At 36.7% G+C, this 24,146-nt stretch overlaps 2 protein-coding genes and 1 pseudogene across 2 annotated transcripts; 2 read left to right on the top strand and 1 right to left on the bottom strand.

The window, feature by feature from the left end:
* The first annotated feature begins 634 nt into the window (after window positions 1-634).
* Window positions 635-1,336, top strand: LOC121258731. The gene has a single exon (XM_041160272.1). It carries the CDS (start codon window positions 635-637, stop codon window positions 1,334-1,336), a length of 702 nt encoding a protein of 233 aa, XP_041016206.1.
* A 756-nt stretch (window positions 1,337-2,092) lies between these two features.
* LOC121258730 lies at window positions 2,093-6,076 on the top strand. Its single transcript, XM_041160271.1, has 7 exons — window positions 2,093-2,935; window positions 3,212-3,313; window positions 3,668-3,918; window positions 3,988-4,234; window positions 4,770-5,213; window positions 5,321-5,539; window positions 5,624-6,076. Exons 1-7 carry the CDS (start codon window positions 2,093-2,095, stop codon window positions 6,074-6,076), a joined length of 2,559 nt encoding a protein of 852 aa, XP_041016205.1.
* Window positions 6,077-14,042: 7,966 nt separating this feature from the next.
* LOC121258729 lies at window positions 14,043-21,922 on the bottom strand (annotated as a pseudogene).
* Window positions 21,923-24,146: the final 2,224 nt, after the last annotated feature.

The raw sequence follows: 24,146 nt of genomic DNA, 5'->3' as shown, positions 1-24,146 counted from the left end.
TTGTATAGACTTCGATCTGACTCTGATTCCGACTTGTTGGAGAGAAATAAGAGTGGAATTGAATTGGGCTTTCAACTTTGGGCTTTTCTTTAGCTTAATATTGAGGCCATTTAAAAAAAAAAATATTGTAGGCTTTTAATGATGGACTAATATCTAACTTATTTTTATACTAGACTTATTTTGTCCAATTACATGTTATCATACTATAGTATTACATATTAATTTTAATGTCTAATTACATGTTATTATACTATAGTATTACATGTTATTATATTATACTAGTGTCTAACTATTTATAACTTATTTCTACACTAGACTAGACTTATTTCTAGTGTCTAATTACATGTTATTATACTTTAATAAATTAGTATTGTTTTATTAAATTATTATACTAGACTTATTAGTTATTTTTATACTAGTGTCTAATTTATTTCTATACAAGACTTATACTATAGTGTCTAACTACATGTTATTATAAAAAGTGGATGAGAAGTGATGAAATAGGTAATTGGAAATGACTCTTCTCTCACGGTTTTTCCCGCTCTGGAAAACCTTTGAGGTGAAGTGGTAACTCTTCTTCCTCGACTGAGGAAAGAAGGATTTCTCTGCTTGCGAGTGCAAGCATTGCAGTGCGATGGAGGAAATTGAGGAAGTATGGAGGAAATTGAAGCTGACTGATGAGGAGGATTGTCCGATTGAGGTCGGACAAGGTGTTCATGGCTCGATGGATCTGAAGGGGAGAAGAAGTCTGATAGGGAAGATAATTTCTGAACGTATAATCGGGAGGGAAGTTGCTAGATCTATGATGGAAAAAGTATGGAAGGTTGGTAAGCCTCTGGAATTTCAAGAAATTGGAGGTAATTGCTTTGGGATTACTTTTGTTAATCGAAGTGAGAAGATGAAGGTTCTCGATGGCTGTCTATGGTTATTTGATAATCACTTATTTGTGCTACTTGATTTTGATGGTGGAATGCAACCTTGTCTGTTTAACTTTGATCATGCTCATATGTGGGTGCAAATGTTAAATCTGCCTTTGAGTTATATGAATAAACAGATGGGAGAACTAATTGGGAGTTCGATAGAGAAGGTTATGGAGGTTGATGTACAGGAAGATGGCTCAGCTTGGGGGAGATGCTTGAGTGTGAAGGTAGAATGTGATTTGAGAAGATCTGTAGCTCGAGTTAGGACCATTGTTGTGGATGGAAGGACGAGCTGGGTACCTTTCCAGTATGAAAAGTTGCCTAGGTTATGTTTTAATTGTGGAAGAATTGTCCATGGAAAAGAGGGGTATAAGGAGAGTGAAGGAAGTGTAGGTCAGTATGTTGTGTGGCTTTGAGCATTACCTCAAAATAGAAAAAAACATGTGAAGGGTGGAGAGCAGAAAGGGAATGGTGGAAGGGAGGAGATGGGTGATTGGTCAATTCTAATCTTGGAAATGAAGATCTGAGAGATGAGTCTCTAGGGGTAGAAAGGGAGGAGGAGATAGTTATGGAGGGGAAGGGGGTGAGTGAAGTGTGTGCTAAACTAATTCAAGTGCGGGAACTGGTTCTGAAACCTCAAGAACAGGTGATTCAATCCCCAATATGTGGGGAGATTAATGCTCAAGAGGTGAATGGAATAAAAATTGACTCGACTATAAGTATGTCTGAGGTACAAATTGCTGTGCAGAAGAATAATTTGTTGATTGAGAAGTTGAAGTCCAATGAGGCTGAGCAGAACCAGAAGTATGTAAGAACCTTAAGATGGAAAAGGAGGGCTAGAGCTAGGCCAGAGGTAGGTAAGTCTACTAGCTCAAATTTTGGAGTTAAAAGAGGTAATGAGTGTGTGGGGGAAGAAAGTGATATGCGTATGGAAGGGAAGAAATTGAGAAGTAGTGATGCTATGGTCTGTGATGACAGACTAGGGGTGGTGGCTGCTGAGCAGCACCACCTAGCATTATGAATACTATATGTTGGAACTGTCGAGGGTTTGGGAACCCTCGGACAGTTCAGGAGCTTTACCTATTGCTGAAGAAGAATAATCCCAAAATTGTGTTTCTCATTGAAACACTAATAGAAACTGATGCTGTTGAAAAATTAAAAAAGAGATTCGGATGGAAGGGTGTTTGGCTATTAATCCTTTGGGAAGAAAGGGTGGTTTGGCTTTGTTTTGGGAGATGAAGGATGATGTGGTAATAAAAAGCTATTCACAGTGGCATATTAATGCCTTTGTCAAAGGTGGGGGTGATGGAAGTTGGCTTTTTATTGGGTTCTATGGTCATCCTGATGCAAGCAAGAGGTGGCAGTTGTGGGAGCTTCTCAAGCAATTGTCTCCACCTGAAGGAGGGGCATGGTGTGTAGCTAGAGACTTCAATGAGGTGCTATCACAAAATGAGAAATGGGAAGGCAATAGAAGAGAGGAAAAGTTGATCTCGGGATTTAGAGAAGCTTTAGAAACAAACAAACTGGTGGATGTGGGAATGAGTGGTAATTTCTTCACTTGGAACAATAGACATTCAGACCACACATTTACTAAGGAAAGGTTGAATAGATATGTGGTTAACAAGGAATGGATTAATTTGTTTGGGACGGTTAAGGTTGAAGGGCTCACAGCTAGTACCTCAGATCATCATCCAATCATGTTATCTGTTAGGAAGGAAAGGAGGTGTTTCTCTCAAAGGCAATCTTCTTTTAAGTTTGAAGCTAGTTGGATAAGGGAGGAGGAATGTGAAGGGTTAATCAGAACAGTTTGGGATGTCACTTCTCAAGCTGGCAGGGAACCTCTTGTGTGTGTGCTGGATATGTTGAGAAAGTGTGGTAGTAAACTAAGAGGTACTTTTAAAAGAAGGGATAGTGAAAGATGTAATGACATTGAACAACTAAATAGTAGAATTAAGGAGCTACAAGATAGAGAGGGGCCTCATAATTCTACAGAACTTCACAGCTTGCAAAAGGAGGTGGGTTTGTTGTTGGAAAAGGAAGATATAAGGTGGAGACAAAGGACAAAAAGGAATTGGTATTCCTTAGGAGATAAAAACACTAAGGTCCGGTTTGTATTCGCAACCCATCTCAACTCATTTCAACTCATTTCATTATTATTCATTACTATTCATCAACTGTAACTCATAAATCTCACTACTATTCACAATTCATCTCACTACTATTCACATCCCATCTCAACTCATTTTCGAATCCAAACGACACCTAAGTATTTCCATGCTTGTGTTAAGCAGAGAAGGAAAAAGAACCAAATCTCTTCAGTTGTTGATGCTGCCTCAAAATTGAAAGTAAGGAATGAAGAGGTTGTGGAGGCTTTTAGGCAGTATTACACTGAGGTCTATAAAACAACAGCTCCTTCACATGATTAGGTGTTAAAAGGGGTACAATCAATTAGAGTTCGAGTCAATGAGCAGATGAATGAGGAGTTGGAAAAGCTTTTTACAAGGGATGAAGTTGTGACAACCCTTAAGCAGATGGGTCCCTGGCCCTGATGGGTTTGGGGCATGCTTTTATCAAACCTATTGGCATACAGTAGGGGATAAGGTGTGTGATGCAGTGCTGAGCTTCCTGAATGGGGGTGTGCTTGATAAATCCATCAATTTTACTTATGTGGCCCTTATAACAAAAGTATCTGAGCCTAAGAAGGGGGTGATTTTAGACCTATTAGCTTGTGCAATGTGTTGTACAAGCTAATTTCGAAGACCCTTGCAAATAGACTCAAGTTGGTGCTAGATAAGATCATTGCTAAAAATCAAAGTGCATTCATTCCTGGTACGTTGATTCTAGATAATATTATTGTAGCTTATGAAACTTTGCATTCTATGAAGACCAGATCTAAGGGTAAAGGAGGAAGCATGGCACTGAAAATGGATATCTCAAAGGCATATGATAGGGTTGAATGGAATTTTTTGAAGGCTGTCATGCAGAGAATGGGGTTTAGGTAGAGATGGATTAGGCTGATTATGGAGTGTATAACCATTGTATCATATGCTGTGTTGGTGAATTGAAGACCAGGTGATGTTATATACCCTTCACGAGGCATTAGGCAAGGGGATCCAATCTCCCCCTATCTGTTTTTGTTGTGTGCTGAGGGGCTAAGTAGTCTCATTAATGCAGCTGAGGCTAAGGGTGAGACGAGAGGCATGGCTGTTGCAAGAGGAAGTATAAGGGTTTCTCACCTCCTCTTTGCTGATGATTGTATTATTTTTGCAAGAGCCAAGTGGCATAAGTGGATGAAGGTGAAGGAGATCCTACGGGTATAGGAAGAAGCTTCTGGCCAGTGTATGAATTTACAAAAAACCACAATGATGTTTAGCTCTCGAGTTAGACAGGAAGAAAAGGAAAGGATTGTGAATGATCTTGGGGCAAGGGTACAAAGCAGCTATGAAAAATATTTGGGGCTGCCTACTATGATTGGTAGGGCCTATTATGACACATTCAGAGGAATTAAGGATAGGGTTTGGCATAAGGTTAATAATTGGAAAATCAATTCCTTTCCCCTGCTGGCAAAGAAGTACTTCTCAAAGCTGTGATTGAGTCCATACCTACCTACCATATGAGTGTATTCAGGTTTCCTAAGAGGTTGTGCAAGGAGATATCTGGTATTATGGCTAGATTTTGGTGGGGTTATAAAAATAATGAGAAAAAGGGCTAGTTGTGAGAAGTTAAGTTGTGCAAAGATGGTTGGGGGACTTGGCTTTAGAGAGTTGGAAAGCTTCTACTGCTCTTTTAGCTAAGGAATGTTGGAGACTTGTTACCAAGCCAGATTCTATTGCTGCTATGGTTTTGAAGGCAAAATATTATAAGAATTATGATGTGTTGAGTTCTAATCTGGGGTATGGACCATCTATGATTTGGAGGAGCATATGGGGATCTCTGAAACTACTGAAGGAAGGTCTTGTATGGAGAGTGGACAATGGATTGAGTATCAAAGTTTGGGGTGATAAATGGTTGCCTAGTAAGCCTTCTCATCGAGTGCAGTCTCCTATTAAGCATCTGAATGATGAAGCCAAGGTGGCAGAGTTAATTGGAAATGGTGGGAGGTGGGATGTTGAGACAGTTAAGGCTACATTTACTAAAGAAGAAGCTGAAGTAATATGCAATATTCCTCTAAGCTATACTGGTTTGGAGGATAAAAGAATTTGGGCCTACTCGAAGAATGGTTGCTTTAGTGTTAGAAGTGTCTATCACCTTGACTTAAACAGAAAGAAGGACTGGAAATGGGAGTCTTCTGATGTAAGAAAAGTTAAAGAGGGGAGGAAAGAACTGTGGCAGCTTAACACCTCGGGTGTGGTTAAAAATTTTGTTTGGAAAGCTCTTTCTAATTGCCTTCCACCAAAAAGAATCTATACAGGAGGAAGGTGGTGGAGAAGCCAATATGCCCTATCTGCCTGAGGGAGGATGAAACTGTTTGTCATGCCTTGTGGAGCTACCCTGCAGCTATGGATGTTTGGGCTGAGAAAGAGAGTCCAGTGCAGAAGTGGAAGTCATCTGAGATGGATTTGGTTGCAGTATGGAAGAAACTATTAGCTGAATTACCTTTGGAAATGGTGGAATTGGTGGTATCTGTAATGTGACATATATGGCTCAGTAGGAATAGGTGGATTTTTTAAGGAAATTTTAGTAGTCCTGGGATGATTTTCCAGCAAGCAAAATCAAGTCTCAATGAATTTCAACAAGCACAACAAAAGGGGGTAGAAAGAGCTGAAATTGCTGCAGTAGGAAGAAGGTTGGTTAAATGGGAAGCCTCAGGAAATGGCTTTGTAAAAGTAAACTGGGATGCTGCTTTCAAAGCAGACCAAAGAAGGATGGGAGCTGGAGTGGTCATTAGAGATAAAGAGGGGAATGTACAGGTGTCTTTGTGTTTGCCAATAGATTATGTTCAATCTGTTGTGGTTGTTGAAGTTGCTGCTTTATGGAGGGCTCTATGCTTATGTGTAGAACTTAATATACATAAGGCTATATTTGAAGGGGATTCATTGGAAGTGATTAAAGCTGTTAATAATAGAGAAGAATGCTTGGAATGGCATGGACAGATTATAGAAGATATTACAAAGATTTTTTGTATGCATCCAAATTGGATTCTAAAACACACATAGAGAAGGGAATAGAGTAGCTCATTTTCTTGCACAAGTTGCTGTTAACTCTAGTGAGGAGTTGGTTTGGATAGAAGATGGCCCCGAGGGGTTTTATTCAGTGGTTTTACATGACAAATGTTGTAATGACTGTTTTACTGATATATGAAAGGTGAAGTATTATTGATTACAAAAAAAAAAACTACATGTTATTATACATTAGTATTACATATTATTATATTAATGTCTAAATTATTTCTAACTTAATTATATACTAGAATTTTTAGTGTCTAATTACATGTTATTATACTTTATTGAATTAGTATATATGTTATTAACTTATTATACTAATTTAAATATTAGTGTCTAACTTATTTCTATACTTGATTATATATGGTATTAATATTGTGATATTTACATATACTAAACTATCATTAGTCCATTTATATTATAGTGTAAGTATATTATTTTATAATAATTAGTTTATACTAGTATATTATTGAATTTAACTATATAAGTTTTAGTTATATAACTATATAACTGTACCAGTATATATGATAAATATATAGATAAATACATAATTTATAGCATATGTACAATATCAGAGTCGATTTAGAGTCGAAGTCAAAGTCGGTCCAGCGACACCTTCGACTTTGACTCCGAGTCTGTCTGAAAAATTAAAAATAATCCGACTTCGGCTCCGTTTTGTCGGAGTCGGAACAGAGTCGGATTTAGAGTCGAATTTTTAGATATTTGATCAGCCCTAACCTCGATCACCCAGTGACCAGGTGTTGGCACTTTGGCAATGACCAAAGTGGTGCTTGGGTCGTCCAACGTCCTAGACAGAGGTATGTTTGGGTCACCTATATTTTTTTTTTGTTTTTTAATGATTTTTTAGTTTTAAGTTTTTTTAATTTTTATACGTTATACTTAGTTCTTGATGCTAATGGGAAAATTTAACAAATTTTTAAGAATATACTAATGGAAGAACTAAAATTATCAAAGTTAAAAATTTAGAAAGTAAAAAGCTCAAAATTACAATATAAGAACCATTCGGGTCAAAAGACAAAACTACCACACCACATGGGTGATCTGCGTGATCTGATTGGGGGATCCACCATTCATACCAGCACCACTAACTTGTTCTGTGTGATCTGTTCTTGTTCCTACTTTTATAAAGGATAAGATCACATGAAGTTTTTTTTTTTTTTATTCAAAACGTTTTTTCTATTATCTCAGAACAACAACATAGAAATATAGAATGGGGATTTAGACGTTGCTGAAATAGGTACGTACACAAGAAGTAATACATGCAGGTCGCCGTATGATTTTTGGTTTTGGTCGCGAGACATCTTGATCTTCCATGATCAATTGCAAATGATGCAGAAACAAAAATTAAGCGCCGAAAAAGGACAGAACAAGAGCATGATCTGAATTTCGGATCAACAAAACTATTCCAGTATCCAACTAGCAGAGTATAATTCCCGCCAGATGTTATCAAAATTTTGCAATATAGAGAAGCTGGGAGTTTAGAATTACCAGGTCGGAGTAACTCACCGTTTTCTGGGCATCGGAGTCGCTGAAACGTCTCAGATTCCTGTGGCGCGTGAAACGAGCTTTTGGCTTCGGTGGTTGAATGTTTTCATCAAGTGGTCTAAACAAAGAAGAAGCGCGTAAAGGTGATAATACATAGGAAGACTAGCGACGGCGGTTTTGACGGTTTAAGTGAGTCTACCCTTCTTCATGTTTTCTTTATTTTATTAGGAAAAGTTTGAAACGTATAAGACGAATAAATAAATGTAAGGAAAAATTAAGAAATTTCTCATTGACATGTGAAAAAGACGTCACTGCTCCATGTGAAAAGAATAATTAAGAAAAAGAGAGAATTCAGAAAATGTTGAACTTGTTTTTCTTTGGAGTTATTCTACGTATAGTTGAATTTGCAAAGTCAGTGCGTAAGCGGCTGACATGCCTGGGTCCCACGTCAGACAAGAGAGACATAAAAAATTTCACAGACCCAATTTCCGTTGAAAAATGATTTGAACTTTGTTAGTTACAAGCGGTTTGGCATATCAAACTGCGTACCGAGAAGAAGAAGGTCTTCTATCTCATAAAAATTATTTCTGTCTTCAATTCACATCGTTTTATTAAACGGATGCCTTATATGTTAACATTGGTACACGATTTGGTGCGCGAACTCGCTTGTAAGAACATTTTTCCAAATGATTTATACACAACAATTTTCACAACACATTTCGCAACAATGTGTTAAATAAGAGGTAATTTTGTAAAACATTTTATAAAAATAATATTAATTTACAAAAATACTCTTATCTTATAATATTGTTATGAAATGTGTTGTGAAAATGTGTTGTGTGTATCAATACTTATTATGAAGAATGTCAACCATTTATACAAAAACACATATTAAATGAGAAGATAGGTTGGCAGCCCATGTGGAAGACTCGGGTGCAACTGCTTTTGCTGATGTGGAACAGAGGAGGCACATGGAGGAAGCTGTTATATTCTCATGATAGTTGTGTAGGCTATAAAAGCGGATTGGTGTGCATTCTGTAAATAGAGATGAGAAAAATTATTGGTGATACGAGAGTGCAAGAAATGTGTGAATAAACTTCAAGAAAGTGAGAGAGACTTGAGAGGTGTGTACTTGTAATTTCAAAGATGTTTTTGGCTTATCAATAAAGAAGGCTCTTGACTGTTCCTACCATAGATGTAGATCATTTTGATCAAATCATGTAATTCTGATTGTTCTTGTTTTAGTTTTATTTCATTGCATTACAAAACCTGCAAGTTTCTTGATAATCTTGGCTAGAAATTCTACAATAGCTATTGCAACAGTTTTAAGAATTACAACAAGTGGTATCAAGAGCAAGGCTCGATAGGGACTATCAAGTTTGATATCGAGAAGTTTACAGGGAAGAATGAATTTGGGTTGTGGAGGATCCAGATGCGAGCTCTTCTGGTTCAATAGAGTCTTCAGGATGCATTTTTTAGTGAAAAGAATTTAAATTCTTTATCAAACAAGGAGAAATATGAAATACTACAGAAAGCTCACAACAACATTATTCTCTCCCTTGGTGAAAAAGTCTTAAGGGAAGTTGCAAAGGAGGAGTCAGTAGCAGCGGTTTGGATCAAGCTAGAAAATCTGTACATGACAAAATCCTTGGCAAACAGACTTTACAAGAAGACAAGACTCTACACCTTTAAAATGGCTCCAGCTACATCTATGGAAGAACATCTTGATGAGTTTAACAAGATAATATTGGATCTTGCAAACATAAACATAAATATAAGGGGATGAGAATCAAGCTATTGTGCTATTAAGTTCCTTGGATGCTTCAATGCTAATCTTAAAGAAACCATGATGTATGGTAGAGAAAGCTTAACACTAGATGAAGTAGAGTTTTGTTTTGCAATCTATAGAATTGCAAAATACAACAAAAACAAAAATTGAAACTGGAGAAGGCCTAGTAGCAAGGGGTAGACCAGAAAAATAAAATCTCAAAGGGAGGAATATTAAGGGAAGGTCAAAGTCAAAAGGGAAGCAACTGAAATGCTTCATTTGTCGTAAGGAGGGACACTTTAAGAGTGATTCTCTTGAGAGGAAACAAAACTTGTGCAATAAAAGAAAGGAGGAAGGAAATGCAGCAGTGGTTCTGGATGGTTATGATAGTGCCAAGGTGTTGAATGTCTTAGATGTGGATTCAAGAAAGGAATGGATCTTAGACTCTGGATGTTCATTTCACATGTGCCCCTCAAGATTTTGGTTTGAGACCTTCACAAAAATGGATGGAGGAAATGTAATTCTTGGAAATAACAAGTCCTGCAAGATTCTGGGTATTGGATCTGTTAGACTAAGGATGTTTGATGGTATGGAAAGGTTACTATAGGAGGTAAGATACATACCTGAGCTAAAGAGAAATCTTATTTCTCTGGGAATGCTCGATCAATCTGGCTGCACATTCAGATAAGAATCTGGGATATTAAAGGTTTCCAAGGGTTCTCTAAGAGTGATGAAGGGAGTGATAAAAAATGGACTATACACTCTGGTGGGTAAGACAGTTATTGGTGAGGCATCACTTGTTCAAAGCACAATGGAAGACAGGGTTAAACTATGGCACATGAGGCCAGGACACATTAGTCAAAAGGGGCTACAAGAACTGTAAAAACAAGGTTTGTTAGGAAAAGAAAAACTCGGAGAACTACCATTCTGTGAACATTGCATTTTTGGAAAGGCAACAAGAGTTAGTTTCAAAACTGCAACACACCAAACTAAGCAAACCTTGGACTACATTCACTTAGATTTATGGGGACCTGCAAGGGTCACTTCACATGGTAGGGCAAGATACTTGATGTCCATCATTGATGACTACTCGAGGAAGTTATGGCTCTACATTAGGGGTGTCAAATCGTGTTAACAGGTCGTGTTCGTGTCGTGTCAAAGTATGTACATTACACTTAACGGGTCAACACGAACATCGTGTTAAAATTTCAAACCCGAACACGACACGGTAAGATAACAGGTTGACACGACACGACCCGTTATGACCCGTTAATGAATAAGAAATAAATTGACACAACATGACACGACACGACACGACCCATTCCGTTTCAACCCGTTTACGTTAATGGGTTGAATAAACACAATATGACACGACATGACCCGTTTGACTTAATTAATTTTATATAAATATTTAAATATAAATAATATCTATAAAAAATAAAAAACTAACTATAAGTTTAAAATTACAATCCAAACAAATATGATCCACACAATTTGTAATAATATTCATTATTAAAATTACATCATAAATATAATAAACAAAACATACAATGTAAATATATTAATGTTACAATCTCAAAAATAATAAAAAAATAAAAAACACAGATCTAAACAAATTTAGAACTTGAAGAAGGAAGTGAAGCATCCTCCTTGTCCTTTAGGTCTAAGAGTATAAAGGTAAATTTAATTTTCTTAACGGGTCATAACGGGTTGATCCGTTAGTGATCCGTTAAGCAATCGTATCTTAACGGGTCAACCCGTTTTTACCCTAACCCGCTTTTATCGTGTCGTATTCGTATTGGATTAACGGATCGTGTCACATATTGGCATCCCTACTCTACATCCTGAAAAACAAAAGTGACACATTTGTTAAGCTCAAAGAATGGAAAACATTGGTTAAAAACTAGGTTGGCAGAAAGGTTAAACTATTAAGAACAGACAATGGTCTGGAATATTTATCAAATGTGTTTAACACTTTCTGTCAAAGGTTGGGCATGGCTAGGCACAAAACAGTGAGGAAAACCCCTCAACAAAATGGCTTAGCTGCAACAAAATGGCTTAGCTGAGCGCATGAATAGAACTATTTTGAAAAGGGTAAGGTGTATGTTGTCAACCTCAGACTGATCAAAAATATTTTGGGTTAAAGCTGCTCTCATAGCAGTACGGCTAATAAATTGAAGTCCCTCCTCAGCTATAGACTTTAAAACACCACAGGAAATGTGGTCTGGAAAACTTTCTAGATATGACCACTTGAGGATTTTTGGATGTGTAGCATATGCACATACAAAAAATGGTAAACTAGAACCTAGAGCACTTAAGTGCATTTTTGTGGCATATCCTCATGGAGCTAAATGATACAAGTTGTGGATTGATGAACCTGAGAAATAGAAATGTATAATTAGCAGAGATGTGACATTCAATGAACTACAAATGGCTCAAACACAGAAAAATCAAAATGAAAGTCAGGCAAAGCAGCTTACCACAAATAGTCTGCAACTTGAGGTGGAGCAGTCAGCAAGCTCACCTTGTCACCAGGACAATCAAGTTGGAAAAACTAAGAATATAAGCTCAAATGATAGAAATCAAGGTGGAGCAAACTCATATAATCTAGTAAGAGATAGACAAAAGAGGATTATAAAGCCACCTCAGAGATATGGTCAACTTGAACTGACAACATTTGCCTTGACAGTTGCTGAAGACATAATTGACATGGAGCCAAGGTCATATACAAAAGCCATGGCTAGTATGGAGGCTGAGAAGTGGATGCTTGCTATGCAAGAAGAAATGGAGTCTCTAAACAAGAATAAAACATGGGAACTAGTTCCTAAACTAGAGAAATAGAAACTGATTGGGTCCAAATGGATCTATAAATGAAAGGAAGGCATACCAAGGGTTGAGGTTCCAAGATATAAAGCAAGATTGGTAGCAAAATGGTTTACATAGAGAGAGGGGGACAGATTACCATGAAATATTCTCACTTGTGGTTAACCATAGCTCAATCAGACTGATGCTATCATTTGCTGCCTATCATGACACGCATTTGGAACAACTGGATGTAAAGATAGCTTTCTTGCACGAAGGACTTGATGAAGTTATGTACATGCAACCACCCAAAGAGTTTGTAAATGAAGCCAATAGAGATCAAGTGTGTTTACTCAAGAAATCTTTGTATGGACTTAAACTGTCCCCAAGGCAATGGTGTAAAATATTTGACTCTCACATGATTGGAAATAGCTTCAACAGAAGTTGTTATGATAGTTGTGTATATTACAAGCAAAATGAAGAACTTATGATATATCTACTGATGTATGTAGATGACATGCTCATTGCTTGTAAGGATAAAATTCAGATTTATCAAGTCAAATGCATGCTCAAATCATAATTTGAGATGAAGGAACTAGGTCCTGCTAAGAGAATACTAGGAATGGAGATAGTAAGGAAAATGAAGAAATGACTATTGCACCTACCCCAAAAATCATATATTTCAAGGGTTCTAACCAGGTTTGGTATGGATCAATTAAAAACATTAAAAACCCCTATGGGGCAGCACTCCAAATTGTTAGTCACCCAAGCACTAGAAACTAAGGAAGATAAGGAACTCATGGCTAAAATTCCATATGCTAGCATGGTGGGAAGCATCATGTATGCTATGGTTTACTCTAGACCAAATCTGACTTATGCTGTTAGCATAGTCAGTAGGTTTCTGAATAATCCAGGAAAACTACACTAGCATCCTATCAAGTGGTTATTCCATTAGCTTTCTAGTACAAGGTGTTTAGGATTGAAGTTTGGTGGAAGTGTGCAACTAGGAAGTTGGAGTGTCAAATCGTGTTAATGGGTCGTGTTCGTGTCGTGTCAAAATTACACTTAAATGGGTCAACACGAACACGACCCGTTAAGGATTTTGTGTCAAAATTTCAAACACAAACACAACACAAGAAGATAACGGGTTGACACGATACGACCCGTTATGACACGTTAATGAATAAGAAATAAATTGACACGACACGACCCGACCCGACCCGACCTGTTCCAACCCGTTTACGTTAATGGGTTGAATAAACACGATATGATACGACACAACCTGTTTGACCTGATTATAAATATTTAAATATAAATAACCTTTATAAAAAAAATTAATTACAAGTCTAAAATTACAATCCAAACAAATATAATCCACACACATTGTAATAATATAATAAAATTACATCCCAAATATAATAAACAAAACACACATAGTAAATATATTAATGTTACAATCCCAAATATAATAAAAACACAAATCTAAACAAATTTAGAGCTTGAAGAATGAAGTAGAGCATCCTCCAAAGAGCATCCTCCAAGTTCTTGCCCTTGTTGTTCTCCAACTCCATTACATCTTCGGTTAACTCGTCCAATTTAACTTCTTCTTGTGTTTCTATTAAAAAAAATACATAACTAAAGTTTTATATTATTGAAAAATTACAGTGATTTATTCAATAAAATAAAAATAATATTATCATGCTCCTCGCCATATAACCAATCTCTAGTGCAGACTAATGCTTCAACAAGATATGCTTTTAGTGCACTCCTAAACTGATCAATGATACGTCCACCAACACTAAAAGTAGATTCAAATGCAACTGGAACACTCAAAATGTCACGAGCCATACTAGCAAGATCAGGATAATGAAATTCATTTCCTTTTCAAAAGGAAATAATATCAATCTTTGCATTTCTATCTGCCCTAGGTTCATCCAAGTAAAGATCTAATTGACTTTTTTTCATATGAGCAGAAAGTTCATTAGGTCTAAATGCGTCAAATTCCTGTATATAAAAAATAAATAAAAATAATTTAAGCCAATATGTGATATGAAACAACAATATAATATAAATCATTATACAAAAAATATTATTTGATATTACATGCAATAAAAAAATTATCATTTGAAGACTGAATTTTCTCTCTACTAACAGTGCTATCAAAAGTCGTGGTAGAACATGTCTTTGTGGGAGCACTAGAAGAACCATATTCCATGAAAAGAGATGACATTTTGCTCCGAACATTCATATACTCTATGGAACATTCTCTATAAAGCTTTGTATAAGAAAAATCAACAAAATGAAGCTTGTATCGAGGATCCAATATAACTGTTATAGCTAACAACACATTGAACTCGGACCAATATTTCTCAAACTTAGCAAACATTTTACAACACATTCTCTTCATGTAGTCATCTTCACCCTCAGAGTGCCGCTTTGATGTAAAATAAATCGAAAACACTGATAGAAAGTAGAGATTGGTTGTAGGGTATTTGATCCCAGAAAAACTACAAGTGGCTCCATAAAAAACTCTCAATAAATCGTTAATTTTCTGTACTTTTTCCCACTCAAATATTGATGGACAATGCTTAAAATTAGAATCAGTCAACTCCAAATAAGTAAAGGCATGACGATAGAAAAGAGCACTCTCAAGCATAAGAAAAGTAGAATTCCATCTAATGGGGACATCCTGTCTCAACCTTTTCTAGCTATCCAAAGACATTTGATTTGTTGAATCTATAAATTTTACTTCCCTTGTTTGTGATCTTTTGACATACTTGATACTTTCACGAACTTTTTGGATAACAACATCAATCTCTTTTAACCCATCTTGTACTACCAAATTCAGAATATGAGCACAACAACGAAGATGAAAGAACTTACCATCACAAAGAAGAGCTTTCTTAATGTTCAATTGAGTACTTAACAACTCTATTGAAATATCATTAGAATAAGCATTGTCTAAAGTCAATGCAAAAATCTTATGTTGAATTCCCAACTTACATAGCAAATTATAATTTTTTTCAAACAAAAATATGTCATTATGTGGTGGTAAGAAAAGTTCAAAACTCTTTTCTACAGAACCCAATTCTTATCTAGAAAGTGTGATGTAATGCACATATAACCATCAGTGGTTATAGAAGTCCACAAGTCAAATGTTAGACTAATTCTATCAGGAGAATCGTTTAACATGCATTTAATCGATGATACATTTTAACCAAATCAGCCTAGGCATTATTTCTAGAAATAATTGGAACATCTAGACCCAAATATTGAAATAAAGATCTCACCCCCGAATATTCAACAAACCAAAAAGGCAGTTCATGCTTCACAATGGCAGCTACCAAAATTTCTCTATATTGTTTAGTGTCAAATTTAGGAGTGCTTACCGAAATATTTTCACTATTTTGTAATAACATCATCTGACCAATATCTCGTGAACTTCTCCTAGGGCATATGTCAATGTGACGCTTCATATTTCCGGTTCCATATTTTCTCGCTACCATGTAAGTAATTCCACACATCTTGCGCTTGGCTCGTGGCTTGCCATCATTGATCTTAGAATTAGGAACCATTTCAAAAAAAGTCCACACATTTGACCGTTTCTTTTGTTTTGCTTTAAATTCCTCATTTTGAAATCTTTCAAAGTCAAACGGGTCCAAATCAATCAAATCGTCATTTTTACTTGCTACCGAACTCATCTGACAACAAACAACAAGAACAAATGTAAGCAGTATAATATTTGTGAAATGAAATTAAAACTTCAATTAATGCAAGTAAAATGATACATCATAATATTTGCTCCTGCTCCTATTTTGTGTTCTTTTTTAAAAGTAACAAACAAAATTGATACTCTAAATCGCTCCTAAAGTTGCTCTTTATTAGCAAAACATAACAGCAAATTTATTCTCTCAAAAAAAGAACTGATACTATCATACTGCCCGTAACAATTAGTTTAGATCGATTCCCCAGGAAAAAAAAAAGAAATGCACCAAAAAACAACTAAAATATTGCGGACTGTTGAATAAAAAATTTTCATAGCTCTATTGGACAAAGCATGTCCAGCTAATGTAGGAGGTACTGGGAATTGAGGGCTTGCAAACTGTGAGTGAATATCCCTGCTCATTTTATAGAGCATTTGCACTTAGCCTATTCATCTTCTGGTGTGATTCAGTTTATGATTCCAATGTGTTAGCGTCAATAAAATTCAGAAATATAACACTTGAAACGGAAGTTTTCCAATATAGCTTTTTGTCGTTATGGCGTTCAGTGTGTATCAGTGTATGCATAATTTTATGTTTGTTTTCCTAGACATTCTATCAAACATATATTATGCACTACAGATCTCATTGTTCAAAGGTATTCTGCCTCTATTTGGTCATCGAAATTTTAACAAGCATCTATTTCCCTCTTATGCAAGCTAGACAACCAACAATTACAACAAGCAAAATAGTCTCCCCTCTGGTGCCCAAACCCCCCAACAATTACAACACGAAAATCATCAACACGAAAATTAAACAAAATTGTAAAGGTAGAGTTTCTTTTTCAGATTGAGCTAATGTAACAATCCGATCAGTTTAGGCAATAATATAAGTTTTATGTATTTTTTTTCTTATAACTATAAATATATTATTATTATAATTATTACTATTAATATTATTGTTATTATTATTTTATCATATTTTATATTATTAATAAATTGTTGATTTTAATAGAATTATTATCGTATCATTATTATTATTACTATTAATATTTTTTTTATTATTAGGATAATTTATACTTTTAACTTCCACGTTTTCCCTCCTCTCTGCTCCGCACGTCTCCACTCCCATGCACATGCACGTCTCTTTCCTAGGGTTTATTTTTGGCATTCTCTATCACTTATATATATATATATATATATATGTATATGTATATACGGTGAGATCTTCTACATGAAGAAACCTCACGCCGCAGACCAAGAACCATTTCGAGCCTTGCCCAACCCACGCTCAGCCCCTCTACCAGTAGTGTCATCGACCTCGTTAGACCAAAACGAAAACCACCGTCGCACTGAATGATTAGAAGAGCATGACTCTGTTTTACACTCACGGAACAGAGTAAGCCCATGCCATAAAAAGCCGCATGGACACCACTCAGTGAGACGTAGCAACCGGAAAGGCCGTGACTCGACGACGGAACCACCGCGGGGACCCCACTGTGCAAACCATGCATGACCGTGAAGGACCTCCAAACACTGTCACACGTATGCCACGTGGTGGCTTCTTGCCGAGCACCTCGACGATGCCAGTTCAGGTTGTTCTGCAACCACCCTTCGCCGGGGACAACTTAGGCGTCACAAAAAACTCCGGCCGATTATTTCCCGTCGAACCCACATCTTCCCGGTAAGCCCACGAACGCCACAAGCCTCCTTCTCTCTCGACTGCGTTTCAGCGTGACAGAGCACCTCCGACTCACACTCTCTCTCTCTCGATGTTTCACCATCATAGAGAAGCCGCTGGTTGCGCTGTCATGACCAACGCTTGTCGCCAGAACCACCACGCAGCCCATCTCCGTCGCATACCTCCTCTCGATGAGTCCTTTGCCTCGCACGCCTCTCCCGTTGCCTCTGTTTCTCTACAGAATGTATTAGTTGCTTTTTAGGTTTAATTCACTAAGTGCAAGTGTTTAAAGGAGATTACTTTTATGCCCTTTTTAATCACTTCCCATAGTATCTTGAACGAGCGTTTTAAAGATAATTACATTTATAACCTTACATTTAAGTATATGTTAATTATGGATTTTATTAAGTCATTTTATTTAAAGTTGAGTTGGGCTTAATATTTCAAAGATGAGTTTTTCTTCTTAAATAAAGATAGTAGTCATAAACTTATTTTATAAGAAAATGTGAATTGGAAATATATTTAAAAGTATACTATTAAGCCTAATATTTTAGTTAATATTTCCTTTGTCTATTTAGTAGGATTTTAATAAAATTATTATGTTATACTTTAAACAGAAAAATTAGGAAAATATGTTAAGAATATATAAATTATAATTATTAGATTTCTTATAAGATGAAATAATTATGTTAAGCATGGGAAAATAAATCTATTTTAAGAATTGGGATTTTTATGATTTATTTTAAAATAGCTCAAGTATTCTATTAAGTTATAATATGTTATTAGTATTTAAGTAATTTAAATACCAGGATTTATTGATTATGGTGTTAAACAAAATATTATTTGACTATCTTTTAGATTGTGAATTTAATTTAGTAGGATATTAGTAAATATTGTTCCCAAACAGATTTAGTGATAGTTATTATTGCGTATAGGTGTCGAGTTACAAAGTGATATTCAAGAAGAAGCGCAACGAGGTAAGTAATTTGATCATAAGTTAGGATCATCACAGTTCAGCGTATATATAAGTATTATTCAAGCCAGTTCATTGACAACCATTATTTATGAACCACTCATGTCATATGCAAACATGTCATCCAGCATAGCATACGATCATATCATTCCGCATCATGTTCAGATTCAAAAATTATAATTATGTATATATTATGTCATGCATCTCATGTGTATAAGACACGTAAGCTATCTTAAGTTCAAAGTGCAAGATAAGATAAGATCAGTTAATCAGATGGTCATTCAGATGCATGGTATCAATGCAGTTTAGTTTCAGGATGGATGTGCAAGCCACGAACTCAGTCGTGGTCCCCCATAGTATGCTAGAATACTATCAGCAGCTCCCCTTGCTGCAGGGGGACGTGGGGCCAGTGCACAACCTCGCACACAAGGTTAAGTGTGTTGGCCAATCAGATCAGTCAGTTAAATCAGATCAGTCAATTATTTCAGATAAATCAGTCATGCACATCATAAGCATCAGTATGAACAGTCATGAATTTTAAGCTCTCAGCATGAAAACTTTTATGAAAACCTTATATTTATTACGTTTACGTTGTGATGGATTTCTTACTGAGTCTTCTACTCATTTTAGTTTGTTTTCATGTTTTTAACCACCCAGGTGAGGATGATGAATAAGAGTAGGCAGGTCAGGATTAGAAGAAGCAGTTGATTTAGTTTCAGACCTTCTAGAATAAAATTGCTTTTGTGACATAAATTTTATTCAGTTTATTCATTTAATATTTTTGGGAAGATATTTTATTAGACAGTTTTCTACAAAATAAATCCTAAAGTTCATTTATTAAAAATGAGATCTCTTGTCAGGGTTATTTTATGAAAAACACGTGACACTCCTAGCATTCGAAAAGGGGGTGTTACAGCCAATCTCCTTACAGTGGGCGGCGCGGCGTGGGCACAGGGCACTGGTGGCGGGCTGTGTGAATCCGTGGCTTTAAGTCAGCGTGGGCGACTTGGCATCACTATGAAACTAGAGGGGGGGGGGGGGCGGCGTCACCGTGAAGACTAAAGAGAACTGGAGGGTGGTAGGGACGCGGCATCATCGTGAAGAGGAGTGGAGGGAGGTGGCGTGGTCGCGGCTACTCAGAGTTTCTAAAGAAACATTGAAAGTGTGAAACAAGGGTAATTTTCATTTTCTTAACGGGTCATAATGGGTTGACCCATTAGTGACCCGTTGAGCAATCATGTCTTAGCAGGTCAACCTATTTTGACTCGAACCCATTAACACTCAGTCCTAACCCGCTTTTATCGTGTCGTGTTCGTATTGGGTTAACGGTCGTATCACATATTGCCACCCCTACTGGGAAGTGAGCTTAAAGGCTTTATCGACTTAGACTATCTAGGAAATGTGGACACTAGAAAGTCATTGACTGGTTTTGTGTTTATAGCTTTTAGAGGAGCCATCAGTTGAAAGGCAAACCCACAACTAGTAGTTGCCTTATAACAACAAAGGCAGAATACATTGCAATGACTGAGGCAATAAAGAAGGCTATATGGTTGAAGGGTATATCTCATGAATTAGGCATGTATGAAGGGAATATTACAGTCTACAATGATAGTCAGAGCACAATTCATCTTGCCAAAAATAGGTATATCCTGAGAGATCAAAACATATAGATATAAGGCTACACTTTCTCAGGGACATCATAGTAGCTGGGGAGATTGGAGTAGAAAAGATCCCAACTGAACATTGGCAAGTTCCTCAACAAAAATCAAGATGAAAGCTTTTATTTTTATAAGCAAAAATCAAGATGAAAGTTACAGCTTCCCAGTTCATATTGTACATAACTCACCTCAGACACTCTGCTGTCAATAGCTGCTTCAAGACATTGTATCACTCTTTCTCTCTCCGCATCTGATTTCACAGGGCAACCATCTACATGCCTAATATAGTATTCCTGCAAATACATTCACAAAACAAATAAGTCAGAAAGCTACAACCAAAGCAAAAGCAATAAAAGTACCCCACCAACAACGTGGCAAGGGCACATAAGCAGACGAGAGAAATGACATGCCTGATAAGCTTCTGGACCCTCAGCGTCAATATTTGCATGAAAAACCACATATTGCATGTCTGTCAATGTGCAAACTGTATCAAAGAGAAGCTTGGGACGATCTTTGCTCCGGATTGTAGCCACAGAGTAGTCTTCATCATACCAATTGACAACATTCACATTAGGTCTTTGCTTCTCATCTGAGGCATCATCATCAGCTCGTTCATAATCCCTATCGGCAAACATCGATCATCTGGTGAAGCCTTCTCTCAGTGTGTGTAATCCCATGAGAGACCACAGTCTTAGCTGCACTGGATTTGTTGTTGCCCTTAAGTAAATTACAGAGAAGTTCCTTAATCCTAGATAGCCTCTCTGGATTAGTAACTGCACACCCTGTTTCCTCATCAGTCACATGCAATGACAGCTGCAGCCCGGGCGTTGTGTCCAGACCTCTGCGCTCACTACATTGCATTTAAGGTGCGTGAGGACAGCACACACTTCAGAAAGAAGTCCTGGTCGGTCACTTCCAGTTAGCTCAATTGCAGTGTGGTCCAATGATGGTATAACCCCAACAGATCTCATACAGGATGAGAAGCATGCGTCTGGTCCAAGAGACTGAAGATGAACATAAGAAATCAGATGGATATGTACAGAAAATCAGAGAAACATAGATAAATACCAGCAGGAGTCACCTTTTGAATATAGTCCAAAATTCCTTCATCTGTAACCTTATTTCCGTCTTGATCGGTGACATTAAAAACTGATGGAAGGAGAAAAAAAAGTTCACACAATCAGATTTGAATTCCAACGACGTACAAGACATACCATAGAACAAGTTCCCAAAATCCTTAAAAAAACCTTACCATCCATAAACCATCCACCATCAGAAGATATGTAAGCTTTAGTTATGATAAGGTTAAGGTCGGTTAGGACTTGTTCTACTTCGAGAAGTATTCCGTGCTTGTTTGCACTGTCAGCCTGCATCATCCAATGGAATAAGTCAACAAAAGAGAAAAAAAGAATCCAATAAAGTCCAACAAAAAAATATGGAAATCAACATACCCGTATCACTGTTGCATTCTTGCAGGCCTCATTATCAATCACAACCCTGAAAAAAAAAAAAGTGGGCACGAAGATGTAAATCTCAGCCTGGTCTGGGTCAAATAAATAGGCCACTTTCAGAGACATTGAAGAAGATAGAAATTTAGATACCTGGGTGGATTCAATCTCCGAAAAAGTTTCTCATATTCATCATCCATGTCATGTGAAAAGCTCGTGTAGGCCTCCGAAATGTAAGCTGTGGAAACAAGAATTAACCAGTCAGAGAAGAAAGGACATGAATAGAGAACCACATGCAATCAAAACAAGACACTGCCGATTAGGGGGAAAAAAAAAAAAAGAATAGACACTGCCATTCATAAAGAGTAAAAGTTTTCCGAAAGAAAAATCCATCAACCGATCCTTTCAAGGAGTACTTAGAACATCATTTAAGAAAAGGGGAGAGAGGAGAGAAAGTGGTTGGATTTTAAGACCAAACTGACCAATCACGAAGAGTTAAACAAATGATAGAATTACCCAGAATACAGAGAAAGCGAACTAAACCAAGGCACCGCCACCTAAATTTTTGCCCGGGCGTCTGTTAGTAAGCTCAGAGACTAATGTGTGGGGAAAAAATCCGTAACCCACCAAGCCAATGAATCAGAAAAGCTTAATCAACACGAGAGAAGAGAGAGAGAGAGAGAGAGGGATAGATTCCACCCACCTGGATCTCAATTAAGATTGAAGAGAACACATAACTAAGAAAATCCAGACCCGCCCGGGGAAAAGAAGCAAAACACAAATTATGAGAGAGAGAGAGAGAGAAGAATAAAGCAAAGAAGCAGAACAAATCTCCCAAAACAACAGATTAACTTCAGTGAACAGTACCCAAGTTTTAACGAATATTTTCTGAAACAAAAAGTAAAAACAAACACAAACTCATTCATCTCCACGAAACCTCCCGAAACGATAAAACAAAACCCACACAAAACGCACTCATGCCTGTGTTTCCTACTTGGGGACAAGTACAAATCCAAAAGCAAATCAGAATTAACAATCACAGAGAAACACAAGATGATGAGAATACCCAGAATAGTTGTTAGGCCACTTAATGGGATGAGGTTGGACGTGGAAGACGTTGCATACTGCATGCAGGCAACGTGGTGCAGCGTGAAGACCGGGTCATTAGTGTAAATAAAAATATTAAGCGTAAAACAGGAACTTTCTTGCTTCATAAATTCCAAGATATTGACTATCATGATTTTCAAAAACATAAATAACATACCGGAATCCATAGCGATTTCTTCAATTAATTTTTGATCTGAAAATGTGGAATTCTCCAGAAGATAAGTTTCTCTCACTTGACCCTTTCTCTAAATGAAAAGTCACATTCACTCATAAATGATAAAAACCGTACAATGCTTCTTAAATGGGTAGAGAGATGACCTATCTCCTTTTAGTAACTGCCAATGGTTTAGTAACCATCACTCCACTTCCCATCAAAGTATGGAGTAAAAATAGGAAACTACCTCTCTAATCGTATCAACCAATATTCTAGAGATTAGATCAGATAACTTCATTTTAACATGAGACTAAAAGTCATACACGTGTTATGTGGGACATTAAAATATATCTAACATTCTCCCACTTAGCCCATATGACTAATTTTATTTTAGCCTCAGTGAAGTAAACATTATGCGCATAAAACACTAAACCATCTCTAACTAAAATTGGTCATCATAAATACTATGGTCAAATGAATCACTAATACGAGTCATAGCGGTTGTACATCAATAAGGCAGCATAGTCCCTTCCATGTACTACAACACTAGCAATTCAATCAATCATAGTTCATAAATGACAAGTATCTAAAATTGGTCCAACAAAAATTGTCTTTGTAACAGACTTCTTGTTATCATTTATCCAATCTTATAGATGTACGCACAAAATGGAAAACAGGAAAAATCAGAAACATGATTAATGAGATCTCAAAGTGTCTAATAACATAAACAAACCATTGTAATCCAAAATATAATAGGCATCAAGGGTTACAATCAAGACCCATCCTTTTAACATGCTCTTTAAATGTCTTTGGTGGTAACCCTTTAGTTAGTGGATATGCAACCATGAGCTCAGTATTAATATGTTCAATAGACACCCGTTATTTCTGAACTTCCTCCTTAACGGCAAAATACTTTAACTCCATGTGTTTAGCACCATTAGAGTATTTTTCGTTCTTGGAAAAAAATACAGATGCATAATTATCACAATAAATTCTCAGCGACTTCTCAATAGTGTCGACAATAGCAAGTCCTGAGATAAAATTTTGTAGCCATAAACCATGAACTGTGGCCACAAAGCATGCCACAAACTCAGCTTCCATTGTGGATGCAGCAATAATAGTTTGTTTAGCACTTTTCCATGAAATTGCTGCTCCAGCCAACAGATATACATAACCAAAAGTTGATTTTCTGCTATCAACACATCCAGCAAAGTCTGAATCAGTGTAACCAATCACCTCCAAATTATCAGACCTCTTGAAAGTAAGC

The sequence above is a fragment of the Juglans microcarpa x Juglans regia genome, chromosome 3S (genome assembly GCF_004785595.1).
Source record: "Juglans microcarpa x Juglans regia isolate MS1-56 chromosome 3S, Jm3101_v1.0, whole genome shotgun sequence".
Taxonomy (NCBI): Eukaryota; Viridiplantae; Streptophyta; class Magnoliopsida; order Fagales; family Juglandaceae; genus Juglans; species Juglans microcarpa x Juglans regia.
The sequence above is the reverse complement of the archived record's forward strand: the minus strand, read 5'-3'. Positions and strand labels throughout refer to the sequence as shown.